This window comes from Neolamprologus multifasciatus, chromosome 19 (genome assembly GCF_963576455.1).
Source record: "Neolamprologus multifasciatus chromosome 19, fNeoMul1.2, whole genome shotgun sequence".
Taxonomy (NCBI): Eukaryota; Metazoa; Chordata; class Actinopteri; order Cichliformes; family Cichlidae; genus Neolamprologus; species Neolamprologus multifasciatus.
The window spans coordinates 5,801,026-5,820,064 of record NC_140457.1 but is presented as its reverse complement, the minus strand read 5'-3'; the positions used below and the strand labels follow the sequence as shown (position 1 = coordinate 5,820,064).

Sequence of the window (19,039 nt, the reverse complement as noted above, 5' to 3'; positions counted from 1 at the left end):
AAAGTGCGGCCGACATGACCGCAGCCGAACACGTGAGAGCTCACTGGACCAGTTTCTCGTTGATTCACAAGTCCAAAAGTTTAGGAAGACATCCCTCTTTTTATGTGTTCTCCTTTGAACTTGTACAGTATCTTAACTCAATTAAGAACTCCACTAACCCAAAAGCTATAAAAACTATTGGTGTTTGTGAAAAAATTAAGATCTTTCAGTCACTTTATTCTTTGGCTTGATCAGTTACTTTCCCCCTAGCATATTTATATTGTTGTTTCTGAATACTGTTCTTGTATTTGTTTATCTATGCATACAATTCCTTTCTAAGTACAACACCATTATTGTGGTACTGTTTAATTCCATTTTTGTATTGTACTGATGTTTAAATAAAGGTTTAAGGAAAAAAAAACAGTTTTCTTCTGCCACGCGCATCCGAGTTACGAGCTTAACGCGGGCGGTTGCGCATGCGCGAATTCTCGTGCATTCGAACGACTTACCTCATAGAAGGTTTTGATGTGTTACGTCAAAGAAGTCATTTAATGTGGTTTTACTTTGAACCGGGAAAGTCCTTAAATAGGAGCCAAGCGAAGTCAAAAAGTTATCACTACCAGAGACCCCCTCGACAGTAGTTACATGTCAAACTTACCACGCTCTTTATATTCAGAAAGTTTAGCGTTTCAAGAAGATTTTAACAGAGAGAATCCGTGTGAAATAACAATGTCTGCAACACAGGATTATAATACTCAAACCCCACTGGTCGTATCACCAGATGAGCTGTCACCGATTATCGATAACGCCTTCAACAAGCTCGATGATGTACAGTGGACTTTAATAGAAAATGGAGCTTGGGATTCTGATATTCAAGCAGTTTTGGCTGATATGATTTCTGAAATCATACAGATCACCTCAGTCAACATTTTGAGACGTGCTCTTCCCGTCATTCAGAGCGATGCATCTGCAGAAATAGAAACAAATCCATCATTTGGCGACTCCATCTCAATCACTATTGCAAACCTGCTCAATATCCCAAAGCAGATATGCGGCAGTGCTAAAAAGCTGACAAAGATGGTTGAGGAGGAGATTTCAAATAAGGTCAAATATATAGTCGCCCTGGTCAGAGAGCGCTTCAATTTACCATCAGACCCCGCTGTTTACGTCAGTGGGGCAATTCGTAATATTAGAAAACTGCGTGTCATGGTTTCTCATGCTCTCTCATGCTTGAAAAGATATGCAAGTAAACTGAAATGCCCGTGCATGGGAAAGGAAAGCGATTCAAGTGAGTCTGAGTCCAGCAAAGATAGCATTGAGTCCAGCATCTCAGTCAAATCAGCCACCCAGGAGGTTAGTGAGATTCTGACCAAATGGTGTCAAGATTCAGATTTTACAGATGATGAATTATCGGATGATGACAGCGATATGGAAATTGAGCCACCTGCTAAAATAGAGCAACTTTCAGAAAAGAAAGAAAGTTCAGAAAGTGGCGAATGTGCAGAAGCTGAAAGGCAGGCAGAAAGTATTCCACCTGAGACCCCAGTAGAAAAAATTGCAGCTGACATTGTCAATATTATACTTGACAATCTCCAGTGCACTGACACTGATTATTCTTGTCACAGTGAGAAATGTACCTCACCCAAATCTGGATTCAACGGGGGAATCATCTTTGATAAAGTGAGAGAGTTTTTTACCTCACGTGCTCGTTCTGCACCGCAAAAATCACGCAAACTGCATTTTTCCAAGATTGCAGGAAAACATTTTGAAAAGATGAAAGGGGAGCTGAAAACAACAGTGAAGAAGAGCAAAGACTATTTTATTAGTCTGTCAAAGGTAACCCACTCCCCTGAAACTGAGAGAATGGGTTCCCACGACAGTATGAGTGTCAGCCTCCCAGGTTCAGCATGCGAAACTCCTCGTTCAAATTCTAGCATGTCTGTCCGTGCCCCTTCTAGAAGCTCATCTACTCTGGGAAACATGATAAAATCTGCTACTCCAACTAGCTTTAATGTCATCAAATCTGAAATTAGTGACATATACAGCGAGTTCACAAAAGAGAAAGAACATGACATTATCCAAGAAAGGCTCGAAAACATTCAAATAAGCGAGAAAGTGAAGAATTTCTCGAGAGAATTGACAGAGAAACTGTACGACCATTTAATGATAAGTCGTATATACCAAATTCCCACAACTGTTATGGGTAGAAGTCTATCAGACTCCGTCATCTCCAAGACACCACAGCAAGTAGCTGAATCCAGAGTTTTCTTTTCTCCTGAAGTTCTCTATGTAATCATAGAAGACGCAGTTGGAAAGTTTTTGCAAAAGATTCTGCTTTTGGTTGATGGTGAAACAATAGATGAAATTGTTCAGAGCGAAAAAGTGTCTGATGCTGTTGAAGAGATCCAAAAGGTCATTGCAAAGGGACAGAAACGGGCAAGAGACACAGAATCAGACTATTCTCAGAAAAGTGTCAGAGAATCTAAAAAACCCTGTCCTTCTAGACCAGCGTCTCTGGAAAAGCAGGTCAAGTCACCAGAGAAACGCTCAACATCCTCTTGTTCAAGTTCAACACCAGTTCTCGAGAGGATGGAGGAGGAAATGTCTGGAAAGTCAGAGGACAGATTCTCAGAGGACATACCCTCGGAAAAGTCTGAGGAGAAATTCTTGGAAAAGTCTGAGGAGAAATTCTTGGAAAAGTCTGAGGAGAAATTCTTGGAGAAGTCTGAGGAGAAATTCTTGGAAAAGTCTGAGGAGCAAACCTCAGAAAAGTTAGAGGAAAAACTGTCTGAAATGTCTAAAGAGAAACCCTCAGAAAAGTTGGAGAAAAAGCTCTCAGAAGTGTCAGTGTCATCTCAGGCAGCATCCGAGAACCTTGCCATGTGTCTTATAGCTAGACTCGTGGCTCAGTACAAAAAGAGCCTAAAAAAGCCGCTTTCATTACCTAACAAAGCTTTAGGAGACATCATTGAACATCTCAACAACTTGGTGCAACCTGAAATCAGCATTGAGGAGTCTATAACAAATCTGGACAAGAATGTGAGTCAATTGACCAAAAAAATGTTTAAAGGACTCGTCAAGGAGTTTGGCTCCACAGAACAGGTCATGAATGCTGCTTTTGCAGGTGATAGTTCATTTGATGAGGCTATTTTGAAGCATTTGAAAATCAATTTGGGTGTCCTCACAAGTCCTCCAAAAAAGTCCAGAATTGCCAGGTTCTTTGCAGCAGTGGGAAGAGCTATTATGAAACCCTTCAGGTGCTGTTTTAAGGGCAGCGATGACTAAAGACCTTGACTTTTCCACTGCCTTGCTTCAAATCAAAATTCCTAAAAGTCTTTACAGTTTTCCTAAAAAACTATTATATCTTCACTGTGTCTCCTTTGTGTTTTCCATCGTACCCAGCCAGCCGCAGCAGATGGCTGCCCCTACATGAGTCTGGTTCTGCTGGAGGTTTCTGCTTTTTAGAGCAGTTTTTTCCTCCCCACTGTCGCCAAGTGCTTGCTCATAGGGGATCATTTGATTGCTGGAATTTTCTAAAGATGGTGTTTTGAACTGTAAGGTGGAGGTCCTACAGGCCCTCCACCTTACAGTTCAAAACACCTTCGGGAGACTTCTTAGTTAATTGGCACTAAAATTAAATAAAATTAAAAAAAAATACAAATTAAAAACAAGTTGACTTTTGTTGTCTTTTCTTGATGTCAACCACAAATTAAAAAAGTGTAGCATATGTATACTCTGGTCATCAGTACTTGTATTTTAATGTATTACAGTATAATTTGATATAGTGATCATTCTGTGTCAAAACCAAACCTTCTGCTCAACTGTTCACAATGGAAAAGTTGAACGTTTGTAATGATTGCTGTAAATTTCAGCTTCATATATCAGATATTTCCTGTTTTTAAATATTAGTTTACTCTACCCTCATGTGTGGCTCTCCAGCCCATGAGACAGGCATAGTCTCCATCTTCCTGGTTGTGGGATTTCTCCAGTGGTGTAAGTGCTGCGGCGCAGTCTGTTGTCACTCTGATGTGGCGCTTTTGGCAAAGGTTCAGTGATGTAACCCATCTCTGACGCTCCCTCATATGCAGTCCACCTAGTGGCATGATTGCCAATAAAGATGCCATTAACCCCAGCATCTGCAGGCATTGTCTGAATGTTGCCCAGGGCATCTTTTACAGTCCCTTGGCAACATGCCTGGTGTTTTTTTTAATAAGATCATCAATCCTCAGGTGGTCAAGCAGATCTGGCATCTCTTTGGAAGGACAATCAGACATTAGTGTCAGATTCACTTGCAGGTGTTTGTAGGAGGTGACCACTATCCTGTAATGGACTGATACATAGAACTGAGGAGTGTGATACAGGTGGTGTGCAGAAATGGTGTTTAAAGTCTGTAGATTGGGAGACATACATTTCCATTTTGGGGTCTAAATTTCTAGAAAGCAAGCAGTTGATCAGGCTGTGCTGAACATGATCATTAAATACTGTCAGCCGCATAACTTTATAGAAGATGAGGGGTTCAGAAGCTGCTTCACCTCCTTGACCTTCCCTTTCAGAAAGGCATGAGAAAGAGATGTAAAGTGTGCATAACCACTTTCACCTTGGTCCCAACATATTACAAAAACGTCACATTTTTAATAAAAATTGTGTAAATTGTGCCTTTACCCCTCACTTACAAGTACACAACCACTCCCACTGTCACAAGCATGTATTTTTCCCAACAAAACTCACTTTTATTTCACATTTTTTTACTTACATTTCTTTGCAACAAAGATTTCTGTAAAATCATTTGACATACTTTTACAGTTAGCTGTTTCAGTCTCTCCACACTTTTTTATCTGATCTTTCTTTGCAAGCTCCTTTGAATCCGAGCTGCATGGGATTATTTTTAATATCCAGCAGATGTCGCTATTGAGCAGCACACTAACGCAGTGTCGACACAGTAAGGTTTCACACACTCCATGAGACGTCATCTACCCATTACTACTCTTGCAGGGTAACACAGTTTATGAGCATAAGGAAACAAAAATGATGATCTCCTTTAGGAGTTTCTGGCAGAGAGCAGAATTCATGACTCCATCAGTTAAGTTGTTCAGTTGTTCAGGTCCTGAACTACCTCAGACCACTGAACTATCCCCACGATGTTTGACTGTTGCTGTGTTCTTGTGATAAAATGTTTTGTTAGATTTGTGTCTGATGTAATGAGATTCAACCATTCCAAAAGCCTCAGATTTTACCAAATATCTTCCCCAAAGTCTCGTACATTTTGAAGATCTTTTTGGGCAAATGTGAGATGAACCTTTGTCTTCTTTTTGGTCAGCACTGCTTTTTGCCATGAAACTCCCCCATTAGATGTTCTTCAGATTTTATTATGGGTTCTTCTGTGACCACCTGGATTAGCTGTCCATGTTGGAGTAATTCTGGTAGACCGGACACTTCTGGGAAGGTTCACCACGGTCCCAAGTTTTCTCCATTTGTGGACAAAAACATCCCACTGAAGTTTTCTAGTCTTCTTCTTCTCTATATTATTTATTGGGGGTTGGCAAACAGCAAAATGTTGCATTACCGCCACCATTTGGTGTGGGGCGTGAACCAAAATGTAAAAAAAAGAAAAAGAAAGAAAAAGTAAAATAAAATATATATATATATATATATATAAAAAAAAACATTAAAAAATCGATAATTCAAATCCCCCCCCCAAACAAATTAGTCTGCCTTAAAATAAAATATGGCCTGATAACTTTCACTTCTCAACTTCTTACAAAATAAATCAACTAAGTCCAGTTTCACTTTCATATCACCAAGGTTTTTGATCAGTTGTCTTCTTTTGGCATCATATTTCTGACAGTGCATTAAAACATGCTCTATTGTTTCTTCTTCTCTATATGCTGAGTGACTGTCTTGAATTCAAGTCTGAGCATATTACAGATCTTAGTGGTCTTGCATCTTCTAACAACTAACAGTATTGAAACTATACACTGATAGTCCGTCACTGATCCTTTTCCTTACTTTGACATTAAACTCAGGAACAATAAATACTATCCCACTTTGGTTGGATGTATTCCTTGATGCATCTGTGTAGATTCTGACATAACGTGTGTGCCTGCACTGTATGTGAGTTTAATATAACACGCCTATTCTTGTTCGTTTTGTCCAATAGTTTGAAATCTGCTACAGCATCAGGGAGTATCCATGGTGGTATTACAGGTAATGGTAGAGATTGATTCATGCTGATGTTTTCCAGATGAAGTTCAGCTGCTTCCTGTTTCACTGTTCACCCAAAGCTCTTCAATTCTCTTTTTCCCAGCAGGGTTGGAGAATAGTTTTTGTTGAAAGATCTTGACCATGTCCCAGTAGTTCAGTGTTAACTGCTCTCTTCTGATTTCTAATGGCATTTCTCCCATTTCTACCTTTAATGCTGCTGTTGGAGTCGTTTTAAACGCACCTGTGCAGAGTCTTAGCCCATTAGATAGTATCCAATATCAGATTGGATACTATCTAACTTATGAAGACTTGTTCCGGCGTTTGCTGGAGTCCACAAAAATTTAGACTTTAGAAACTTTATAACTATTTCCAGACTGATAGATGTATGTTACTTGGTTTCTTTAAAATGTGACATGATGATAAATATATTGTAAAGTGACACCAATACATATTTTTGACACCTTTAGTCTACTTCTCTTGAGTGTGGTTCGTAAAATTTAACTTGTGTTAAATGTTGTTAATCACAGTTAATTCACGATTTAAAAGCAGGGGGCAATTAGTTTTTCAAACAGAGTCAGAAAACAAACAAAACATTCATGCAGACAGTTTTAACTTTCAGGTGGATATCAGTTTTATTCTATTACTCAACAATTGTACAACAAACTTTGTTACAAATACATTTAAAAGTGTAATTTTAAATAAAAAAGAAGATAACACATATTAATTTCTGCTTGCCACACACCTGTAAACTACCTGGCAGATCTTACCCGCCTTCCGGTCTGTCTACAACTGCGGTGGAGACGCGTTGTGGTTTGACGCATTGCAGATCCCCTCCTGCCAATCAGCAGCCTCTTTACAGCTTGCAGCACATTGCGGGTCCGCGCTGTCCAATCAGAATCCGGCTCTCAAAATCAAAACTGCAACTGTACCCAGTGCCGTCAGCCGCGCTGTTTAGAGCGTATCCTTCCGCCTATATAAAAGATCGTTACACAAAGTAGTCCGTCAGTTTCTGCGCGGCCGCGCTAGCGTGTTACTGTCGCGTTATTGAGGTCATAATAATTATTGATATTCATATATTTTTTAAATATTTTTAATTGTCATGAAACATAATGACGCCAATAGATCGCCACATGACATTAATTTTGCCTTAAATGTAAATATATGTAAAAGAGAAACCACCTTGAGATTGATAAAGAGAGGTTTTTATTTAATTGGAGAGTGGACAGGTGCTGACAGGTAACAGCACTCTATTTAAAATGATACTTTATCCAGGATACTTAGACTGGATAAGATCTAATAGAGAGTTTCTCAAAGCCAAAAATGTAGGCTGGCAACTCCTAAATTATGTGATGAAAATGTAAGTATATTATTTCTGCATATACATAACCTGCACTACTATTCCTAATCACTGTAATATGTGTTAATGTGACCAATAAATACAGAGCAATCCAAAACCATATGTAGAAATCATTCCAGTGGCTTCAGCATAAAAGGAAAAAACTAATGTTTTAAGCCTTTTTTACATTTCGAAAACAGCAAACCATATTCAGAAAGCACCTCTCATTATTCTTGCGACAAATGACATTTGAAATGTCTGGGCTGACTCACCAACTGATGCCTCAACCTAATGGGACTGTCGATGCTCTTAAACAGTCAAATTGTACGGAGTGAAACTGCAAGTTTTGTGCAGTGGGCAGACTAATGTTTAAAGCCAAACAATATAAGATCCACATATTCTCGTAACCAACTGTTGGAAAATTAAGTAAGAGCCAGTGTTCCATCTAACCCTAAAGTAAATACAGAAAATAATTAATGGCCATAAACAACACCCAAACACATACCATGCTATGCTTGTGAGCAATGTTATTTTGTAATTTTTTTTAACTGCAATTAAAAATAATAATAATTAAACCTTAACCTGTATTTGGTGGCGATGGCAGAAAGTGGGCAGGTAACATGCTGATTTAAATGTTTTTAGTATTACAGCAATAACTAATGGGAGGAAAGTGAAGCTTGACTGACACATGAGGCCAGTCCTGCTGGTTTCACTAGTTAACATTAACCTCACCATGTGTAATTAATTACATTTAATTAATTAGATCCCAAATTAAGACTTGATTGTCTGTATTGTGCGGTAAATATGTTTATTTCTCCTCTAAACTTGGTAATCTGAACATGCTAGTGTGTTGAAATCAGACGTGACACCTGAGCGGTAGATATGACTGTAAACCAGGTACATTGCAAACTCATGTCCTGGATAATCATCCTGGTAATCTTTAAAGTTTCCAAAATATTTTTTTTTTCATTGTGACCTGAAAAAAGCAACTGAGGCCATGAAGATGTTTCTAACTTTTCCAGTAGGTGACCATTACAAAAATGTTTAAGGCATTTTGGCACTGCCTTTGCTAATGAGAATGTACTGCAAAATCCTCCTTTCAGAGTAACCAAACTATACAAAAATTGACCAAACGTTTTCTTAGTGATGACCCGAAATGGGATATTAAGTCAATCACAGGTATCCCGCCCTGGTGGCCAGTATAATGAAAAAATGGTTTTGGGGGACTTTATGAGAACGCCACTTTGCAGAGCCGGAAGCTACATCTATCTATGTTTACCATTTCTTTTCAGGCTGTAGCATTTTCCCCCCTATTTCCTGGAGCGTGATCTTTTGTCACACAATATTCTTATTGTGTGACAAAATACAATAAGTGTGAGAGCAGCATATAGGAGTGGTTGTGATTTAACAGGTAGAGTGGGTCATCCACCATGATGTAAGCTCAGTGCTATGATCCCCCGGCTCCACCACATTGTCAAAAATGGTGAAATAACATACCCTGTCCAGGTGACGGATACTTAAAGCTCAACATTTCATGCAACTAGGGTTACCAGGTGTCCCACTTAAAAATTTTAAAGCCTACAGCATATTTGTCATTTACATTCATGTTTTAAATACATTAAAAAAGTCCTTATAGTCATTTAAAAAGCAAAATTTTATGTTATTCCTACATTTAAATTTTGAAACTCAAGCAGCAAATGTTCTGCAAAAGCACATTTACATTGACAGTAAAGTTCTAGTTCTCCAGAGTTTCTGAAGATCTTTCTTGTTTTCTTTGGACATTGGCTGTTTGTACCTGACCATTTTCAAAATAACATATTTTACTTGTTTATCAAGCCACTCAATACTGAGCAGTGAATCATTCAAGGATGAAAAGGCACCTCACTCACAGGATGAACCAGACCAGTGTTGTGTCTACAGATCATTTGTATCTTTAGGCATCTCAGCATTGTGGTTCCTTAAAAAATAATGAGAGAATGGGACAAGTCAAAGACAAGAGAAGAAGTGCCGACCTGAAAAAATATCTACAGCAGATGAACCATATCCAAGAGTCAAGTATTTAAGAAACAGGGGAACAGCAAAGACCTAACACAGGACCTGAGAGATGCATCTGGAGCTTCAGTAGATCCATCTCCTGTTCATTAAAGCGTTATCAGAAACGGTCTCTGTGGAAGATTGGCTGTCAAGAAGTTATTCTTAATGAAGAGAAACAGAACAAAAGACTGAGACGTGCCAGATTACACAACTGCCAGATTACACTCAACAGTGAGTGTCTACCCCCCAGCAGCAAACATTTAGCGACCTTGGGAAGGAAAAACTCCCTTTCAACAGGAAGAAACCACTAGCAGAACCATGCTCAGGGAGGGGTAGCCATCTGCCATGACTGGCTAGTGACAAATGGAGGAAGACAGGACAAGACTTGTGTACTATATTTCTGTGCATATTTGCACATGTTTGAATAAATTTCCGAAGCCGTTTCCTATTTTCCTGGCAAAATAAAAAGAAACGAAGCCTGCACCTATTGTATCACACCCTTTCCTTAAGTATATGTACTCCCAACACCACCAACCTGTCCAAGCATTGTAATAATATAGACCTTACCATTCAATTAAAAAACAGTTCCACTTTGATTTACTTCCTGATTTCTAACTAAGTGCGGTTATTCCAACTCCTAACTTCTCTGGATTTAAATTAAACATGACAAGATGGTGCGTATGAACGCGTGGAGCCATACTCACAGGTCTTTGCGGAGGAATACCGTGAGAGCTGTGCGGCGGTGCTTTGTCCTGCGTACCCGCCCCCAAGCAGCAGCCAGCCCTCCTGCTCTGTGGCGACCGTCCATTTCCCTCTGTTTCCCCGTAGCGTTAGCAGACCCGCTGTTGGAACTCCGCACAGACATGGTGAGTATTTTAACCAGCCGTGCCTTGAGATGTGTGTGGATTTAAGCTGTGCGAACTTGACTGGAAGCCAGATGCGGGGTTGACATATCTCCGTAGTAGAGCGCTCAGGGACGGACGTTAATACTGTGGCGGTACTAGACAGAGACCCTGCGGGCGGAGCAGTTTATTACCACCGCGGCTTTTTCCTCCCCCCCCCCCTTTTTAAGAGCCCACTCTGTGAAATTGCAGCCGATTTTGGTGCCGTAAGCACCCTCACAAACTGAGAACTGAGAGGTAGTACTCGTTACAGGTGGCCACAGTTGGTAGTTGTGGTAGAGCTTTTGGCTGGTTAGCATCACAGCTAACACCTCGCCGATAGCCTGATTTTCCGGTGGTTTTTTTTTCTTTTTTTTTTAGTAAGGATGTAAGGATGGCTAATTTTCTCAGGAGGAGAGTTGCCTCTCTCTGCTGATTATTCTGAGACATGGAGCTGTAAAATAAAGGTGCACATCTGCCCTCCATGTTCAGACCATTTATGTAAGGGTGCATATTTTCATAGGCGTTAGCTTAACAGTTGTAGATAAGAGCTGTCAAAGTCCAACGTGTAACCATTGTAAAAGCCGCTGATAGTCCTAATTAGGCCAGAGGTTATAGTGTACATACATGCATACGCTTTACGTAGAATAAAACGTGTTTGACCTGTTTTGACGTCACATTTTTAAGTACAGATTGATGATCCTAGATGAACAGTCTGGTCTGCAGTGGATGCACACTGCAAGCACCATGTTACACTATTTATACTATTTAAACACGCACATACACCAGTTGTGTGTCCATGAATGCACTGTGCCAGTCTCCAGGGGAGTGGTAGCATCCCACCCAGGTTTGTCGTTTATAGCTTGTGGAGGGAGTTGCTTGCGTTTACACATTCAGGACCATATTGTTAAGTATAAAAATTGATCCTTTTGTAGCTCATATTTTTGTTCAGTGTGTATTTGATGTCATGTTTTTAAAAAAACATTTACTGAAAAAAAAAACATTTTTGGTTAAAGCACATAAATGCACCTAAACCTCTCTGGGTGGCTTTTAGTGTTGTAACTTGCCTGGTTATGTTTTTACTGCATACCCTAACGAAATACCCCTTATTACCTAAACCTAACAGAGTTCTCTTTGGTGTCATAACTTCACCAGGTGGTTTTTAAGAGTGCCATAACCTAACTGGTAACTAACCAGGTACTACTACCTGACCTTAAAACAGTACCTTAACCTAACCAGGTAGTCTGATGATAATTAATAACATATTTAAAATAAAACTGTAAACATTTCTTTCTTTTATGACTCTGGCTGTGGTTTCTAGTGTGAAGAGTGAAATTATTTACACCACCATTCCTCCATCTTCCAAGTTTTGATATATATATATATATATTGCCCTTCAATAGTGGAAAATATTTCTCTCGTGAATCTTTACATATCGGTCCAATCAGGTAAAATTATGTCTACAAATAAGATTAAGGTGTGGAACTTCCCAGTGTAAAGTCTATAATAAAGCTAGCATGTGTCTAGGCTTCAAAGAGAGGAAGTCAAATACATACAACCATAAACTGCTGCCTAAAAATATAATTACGCATGATATAATTATGTGAGGGGCAAAAAAAACCCCAGAAAACCCCAGACTCTTAACAGTAGTGCAAACAGCGGTCCCAGGTAATTAAAGTTCCACTTTACCTGTTGTAGCAGCTTTTGTCCTGGTTAGCACTACAGCAGGGAAGTCAAACTCATTGCACATCGACTGGGAGAGGTTTATGCCCTACTTGGGTGGGCCGGTTTTGAGTGTTTCTAGGCCTTACGTTTCATATTCCTGCTCTGCAGTAGCACATTTAAAGTTAGTGTTAGATAATTGTTGTTGGAGCTTCTCTTATTTGAATTTTTTGGATTGGCTACAGGGCTCTGAAGTTGGCTTTATTTTTTTTTTCTGTAGGAATAAGCAGAAAAACGCTCTCCTTACAAAAGGAGAGCGTTTTATTTTTCAGCTTGTTTTTATTAGGGCTGCATAATGGATTAGTGTTTGTTTGTAGTTTTTTTTTTTTTTTTTTAAACTGTTTGACACAGGAGATGTAAAGCTCTGTATCTGTGTGTGTATTTACTGTATTAGACATATAGAGAACAAGCGTGCAGATGTTGACTGGCGTTCTTCAGCCTGTAGATCAGAATATAGTTTACTCTGGCTGTTCTTCATAATGTTTATTTTTGTCATTGTGAGATCATGTCCAAAAAAATTAGTCATCTGAGAGATGCCTGCATCTGACAAGGAACACAAACCAACAGCCTTCAGGTTCAAGGTGCACAACTGTTATTTCAAGCTGCCCTCCTGGCGCTGATAAACCCTCTAAGAAAGAATTTGAGGGGGAAAATCGCTTCAGGTCCTGAATGGTTCAAGTTAGTCGAATGACCCCCAGTGAAGACTGTTGGCTTTATCTTAGATTTGACATTGTTAATGTTTGTTTCAGTCTTGCTTCTAATTGGTTGATGTAATTCAAGCTCCAGAGTTTGTACTTTAATTATCTAGTCCCCGAACCTAATAATGACCTCTAAAAGCTGCTTTACAAGGCCATTTCCTGCGGGGGAAATTACCCAGTGGTTAGTTTGTGGTTGCTATAGCTACGTACGTGAGAAAGCTGACACAGGAAGTAGGCTGAAGCTGTACTTCCTGTACTTCCTTACATATGCAGGATTTGTTTAAAAGCAGACAGACTTGTCTTGCGTGACATGTCCATCATGAGTCCACTTTAACTGTCAAAGTACAGGGAACAGAAGCTGTTGTGTTCAGCTTTAATCAAAGCCATCTGCACGGAGTTTAATTTTACATTTCAGAATAATACCCATGGGTGCTGTAGAAGGAAATCATAGAGCCCTCATACTTGACGCGGCTCTACTGCCAGGCGTCTTGAGAGGAATTTGGCCTGGATATTAGAGGTGTTAGCAGCTTGTTAACCATCGCTCAGCCTGACACAGATCAGTGCTGTCATTAGTGTCCGCCTTTCCCTTGGGTCACATGAGTACACAGCATATTTTGATTCAGATATCAGTGCTGTGCAATTGATCATTTTACCATTTTAGTTTCAGTTTCAGGTTTGGCTTCCGGCATTTTTTATTATTAAAACAGGATCATGTAGATAGTGCTGTTAATGTGCCCGACCTCTCGCTTTCCCATTGAGCATATCCACAAAGTTCAAGGAAATCTACTTTATTAAAAAATAGATTTCTAATTAGGTAACCAGTCTGCAATTATGCTAAATAATTAGGGCCTTAATATCATGATAATATTTTTGTATTTGTATAGATTTTATCTAAACTACCATTTCTTCCCATGAACACAATAAAGTTCATCCAAAAACAAATATAAAGATGATAAGATCTTTCACGAGGAAAGCAATGATGAGGTCAGGCTTGATATTGTCTTCCCAGTGAGGATTATAGCTTATTAACCCAATACCCGTATCATATTAATGGAATGGAAAACTAAACAAATGAACAGGATGCATGTACTATTGTTATTCCCCCTTTGCAAGCTACATATTCATTGTAGAAGACGTAGTAATCAATTACAGGCACTCTTATCGTTATTTATGACCCTTGTGATTCAAAAGTGAAGCTGAATTCCCTAAAGCTGTATAGACGTTGATAGTCTTGGCACCTTAGACAGTTTATGTAGAAAGTTTAATCTAGAAACAAACTGAAAATTTAAAAAAATCCCATCTGCATTGAGGAGAAGGTGTAAGTTTGGCCTGCTTTGGGGACAAATTAGTAAGTGGAGAAAGGGGAACTTCCCGAGGGGTCCACCTGGTGTGAACCATGATGCTTTGCAGGAGGTCAGATGACTAGCCAACCGATCCTCCCTGGGAGCTGCAAATGCAGCAGTGAGAGGACAGGTGACAGATTAGCATATACATGTGGAGACGCATACACACACTGAACTCTCATGACCTCCCCCCTGGTCTGGACCCCGTTACTCTCACACACCTAATGTCAATTTTACTGACAAGTTTCACTGACCTCCTCCAGCCTCGATTTCTTTGTCCCGCTGCTCTTCATGTGTTGAGCTCCCGCAGGAGGTTTTGAATGTCCATGTGTCGGGGAGGCTGAAACACTGCTAAGAGAGGGGTTCTCCAAAGTTGTTGGAGGCAGTTGAAGCCAGGGAAGAACGGTGCCTGGTCACTTGGATAGAAAGCTTGGCTGAGCGACTGACACACAGGAAAACGTCAACAGGTGGAGCAACTTTTCCATCAACCTGGCTGGTCAGTGTCAATCTGCTGACTCCTTCTGCTCTGGGGAAAACTTCTGTCATCCATCTACACTGGAATGACTGAAAGACGAGACGACTGATGCATCCGTCGGCCCATCCAGGACAACTAAAAACATCTTTTAGCATCTTATAATCCATGTTCCTGAATATGTAACTATTCAGAGACATGGCAAAGTCTCCTCCTTCCATCCTTTCTGCCAATCAGAAGCAACGGATAGATGTCTAACCATTTTTTTCATCCACCCATTCCTCCCAGTTCCTGCCCTTCCTGCTATCACCCACTCGTCATGCTGCCCAAGAAAATCGCAGTCTACCCAGCAGAGGACGAGCTGGTGAGCTTGTCCACCGTTTATGACCTCCTGGACGAACAGCAGCACTACTATAAAGAGCTGATCCAGCGGCAGGAGAGGAGCTACAGGGCCTTCCTGCAGATGCTGATGGACTCGTCATCAAGCCGCATGGATGGCCTCGTCAGAGAGATGCAGGACCTGAGGAACTGCCTGCAGAGAACCAAAGCCGAGCTGGCTGAAGTAAAAAAGCAGGGCGTCCAGACCAGCAAGCAGGCTGAGTGCCTGGCTGAGGGCTTGGTGATGGTGCGGGGAGCGCTCGATGGGCTGACCATGAAAACTGGAGGAGGTGGTGGTGGTGGAGCAGGAAGAGGTGTGGATCTGAAGCAGCGCAGAGGGCCTGGAGGGTTAAGACTGGATGGAGGAATAGGAGGTGGAGGCAGGGATGTGAAAAAAACAGAACCAAAAGCAATGAAGCTGGTGGCAGACCTAACAGATATCCACTTTGATGATATAAAGGTTGGATTCAAGTAATGAGATCCCTGATTAATCCCTGCATTTGCTTCCTAATATCATTATCAAAAGCCTTGAAGCCTTGTCAGTGTTTTTGTTGATGTTGTGTGGAGTTTGTCTTTCTTTCTTTCTTTCTTTCAAAGTAACATAATCCTGGGGTTTTAAAATGGGCCTTTCGAAATAAGGAAATTTTAGATCACTAAATGACAGTAAAAGCAGTAAGCTATGGTAAACTGTGAAGATGATGACTGGAGATGAAGAGTTCTGCCAGGCAAAGCTTGCATGTCACAAGTCGACCACAACAAAGTGCTTACAGAAGCAGTTCTCACCACTGTTTGTGACGCCTGATGAGGCAGTATCTGATTAATCTCAATTTAAAAGATAATCAAGTCTCACTAAAAGAAAAAAATGCTTAGTTTGTTGAACCAAAACGATTGTATTGGATTTCTTTTTTTTTTTTTCTTCAATCAATCTTGGTAATAACATAGCATATTAATTCACTCTTTGGTGTTTTTGTTTTGTTTTTTTAGGCTGACCAACTAACAGAAGAGCAGATTGCTGGTAAGGTGATGCCATAAAAACACTTCTAATTTTATTCACGTCTTTACAGCTGCAGTTTAAATGTCCTTTCTTCTTCTCTTCGTTTGCCTGTTCAGAGTTCAAGGAGGCCTTCTCCCTGTTCGATAAAGACGGAGATGGTACCATTACCACGAAGGAGCTGGGCACTGTCATGAGGTCACTGGGTCAAAACCCGACCGAGGCAGAACTCCAGGATATGATCAACGAGGTGGATGCTGATGGTACGCTGCTGTCCTCCCTCGACACGGGGGAAGGATTCATCTGTCTAACTTGTCTTTTTTAAAATAACCCTTTTATCAATGATGAGTCATATTTTCCTCCTACTCCTAGGCAACGGGACTATCGACTTCCCCGAGTTCCTGACAATGATGGCGAGGAAGATGAAGGACACTGACAGTGAGGAGGAGATCAGGGAGGCATTCAGAGTCTTTGATAAGGTGGGCCTGGTTTAAGTGTTTTTCATACGTATTTTGACGTATGAATGCTGCAGTCAGTATAACAGCTGCGTCAGGCACTTTGCAAGGTATCAGAACACTCCAACAATCGGTGGCACTCGCGGTCTGATTTCTGATAATTGGGAATTTATGAAAGATGGCATACTATGCTGCTTTTCGTAGCAATTTCCAGTCACTGGAAACAAGAGAAATTGTGTAGGTCTTCCTGTTGATAAGAAGAGTAGAAAAGAGCTGGTAAATTCAAAAAAACTTCCATACGAGCCCTGGGTGTGTTCTCAGCACTCGTCCCGATGCATTTGAAGCATTTAAACGACTCGACTTAAGTCTGTGTGGGGAAACTGACTCGCCTCATGTCATATTCAAAGCAGGAAGTCAGAAATAGGAATGAAGGAAGTGGCCAGTCAGTTTTCAAAATAAAATACCCCTTTCATAACAACACTTCTGATATGAAGCCACAGCTCCTAAATGACTCTTAACTAATCCAGCGTGCTCCTCGTTGGAGGATGTGGTGAAGAGTAAAACGTGATCCTTTTTTTTGGATTTGACCTCCTGCCTCACAAATCCAGAGTAGATATGCAGAGAAACACTGAAATGGCACGCATGTTGGTCTGATCACTTTTCCCCATCTCTTTGTCAGGATGGAAATGGCTACATCAGTGCAGCAGAGCTGCGTCATGTGATGACTAACCTGGGAGAGAAGCTGACAGACGAGGAAGTAGACGAGATGATCAGGGAAGCAGACATCGACGGGGACGGACAGGTCAACTACGAAGGTGAGCTTGGTCATGATTGTTATTAGAAGCTCCAGAGCTCTGATTGGTCCTGAGGCTTGCTGTGTTATAATTCCTGATGGCTTTTCTTTCTCCGCCTCTTCGTTCTCCACAGAATTTGTCCAGATGATGACCGCCAAGTGAACTGGGCTCGCGTTAACGACAAAGAATCCGTCAAAAGTTTCACTTACCTCTTATTGCAAAAATCTACATTTAATCATACTGTTCTGTATCAACAACTTAAACTGAATGTTCAAAATCTCAGATCTGTCCATATTAAACAAGTTCACAAAAAGGAAAAAAAAAAAAAACTAACTGAATCTGCATGTACTGGCTTGTACCCCCACCTTTCCGTCCCACTCCCCTCTCCCATCTCAGCGCCAAGCTGCCCAATCAGATCTCAACTCAACAGCCGAGCGGTCGCCGCGCAGCTGGCTTCCTGACGTCACTGCGATGTTTCGGGACGGCCGTTCGCCTTTCTTCCTCGACTTCCTGTCTTCTTTCATTTCTGTTCTTCATGCATGAGGCTTTTCGTGGGTTAGCGTCGAGAGCACAGCAGGAGAAAGCAGTCGGTGGTCCTCAGGTCGGCCTAGGAGGTGTTGGTTAGCTGAGCGAAGGAAGAAGCTTTCACAGTTTGCTTACCTGAGTGAAGTCAGATATTTTTTAGAAAAGCATAAAAATAGAATAAATAAGAAGTCATTTTAGATCTTGTGTTTCGGGCATGTCACTTTTCCTTCGTGTGTTCACCTTTTGTTCAAGGCGGGGTGACGATTTTGAGCCATGTTGGGCGGCGAGTGTGTCGTAGGGTTTCAGGGCGGTTGGTTAAAGATGATCGATGTACACAAGCAGCTTTTGACGCAACATTCAGTAAACAAATGGTTTTAGATTAACAGGAAGTGATGAAAGAAAATAATGTCATTGCCTCAAATGCTGTGTGCGTACACGAGTTCACTTTAGTGGGGATGGGGGTCGGTGCTTTGCGGTGTTTCTATCTTCTGTTTGTGCGTGTGCGTGCGTGCGTGTGGGTGTGTGTATGGGTGCGGCGAGGCCCGGCCCAGTCCAGCTGTTCTGTTTGGTTCAGTTGATCTGCATTCCAAGATGTACATGCTCGTCTTTACATTTTGTTTTTCCAATAAAAACACAAACATGAACTGAGATGCCACTTTGTGTGTGGGTTTTTTTTTTTTTTTAAAGCTGACTTGTGTGTTTTCCTGCAACTCTGTGGGGGAAGTACTGCTTTAAAATGACTCATTGGTAATCGGTGTGATGTCTTACTGTGAGCACAGACTCTGAAACCCACCTAACATATTTTGGGATGAGATTAACAAAAACTACTTTCTGCGAAAGCACAAGACGGTGATAAAAGGATGCAACCATGGACTGTATAAAAAAAGATGGTGTTTGGGAGCCATATATCGATAACAGGGTGGCTTTATCAACTTACACTCCCATTATTGGCTAGAAAGTCACGTCAGTTGTTGGCTTCAGTTTGTGATGTTTTGTTTCAGTCTTACTTCACTGACTCGTTAGTAAACCCACATTCATTTATTGCCAGGCCATTGAAGGTAAATAAAGTCTTAGAAAATCAACTGTTAATGAATGTATATTTTATAAATCCACTAGTGAACCATCCATTCAGTCATCTACCAGTTCTTTGGGCCAGGTCCTATTTCCCTCGACTGATCCAGGGGAATACAGAGGTGTTTCCAGGCTAGCTGACACGTTATCTCTCCAGTT

General features: G+C 40.8%; 3 protein-coding genes across 3 annotated transcripts; all 3 read left to right on the top strand.

The window, feature by feature from the left end:
- Window positions 1–535: 535 nt before the first annotated feature.
- LOC146495789 (uncharacterized) lies at window positions 536–3,634 on the top strand. Its single transcript, XM_085142603.1, has one exon. It carries the CDS (start codon window positions 625–627, stop codon window positions 3,262–3,264), a length of 2,640 nt encoding a protein of 879 aa, XP_084998729.1. The 5' UTR covers window positions 536–624; the 3' UTR covers window positions 3,265–3,634.
- A 6,572-nt stretch (window positions 3,635–10,206) lies between these two features.
- On the top strand, window positions 10,207–18,464 carry LOC146495787 (calmodulin-1-like). The gene is made up of 6 exons (XM_085144040.1): window positions 10,207–10,416; window positions 16,029–16,059; window positions 16,155–16,298; window positions 16,408–16,514; window positions 17,170–17,305; window positions 17,418–18,464. The coding sequence occupies exons 1-6, from the start codon at window positions 10,222–10,224 to the stop codon at window positions 17,444–17,446; spliced, it is 642 nt and encodes a 213-aa protein (XP_085000166.1). The 5' UTR covers window positions 10,207–10,221; the 3' UTR covers window positions 17,447–18,464.
- LOC146495788 (uncharacterized) lies at window positions 10,483–15,983 on the top strand. Its single transcript, XM_085144041.1, has one exon. It carries the CDS (start codon window positions 14,917–14,919, stop codon window positions 15,517–15,519), a length of 603 nt encoding a protein of 200 aa, XP_085000167.1. The 5' UTR covers window positions 10,483–14,916; the 3' UTR covers window positions 15,520–15,983.
- Window positions 18,465–19,039: the final 575 nt, after the last annotated feature.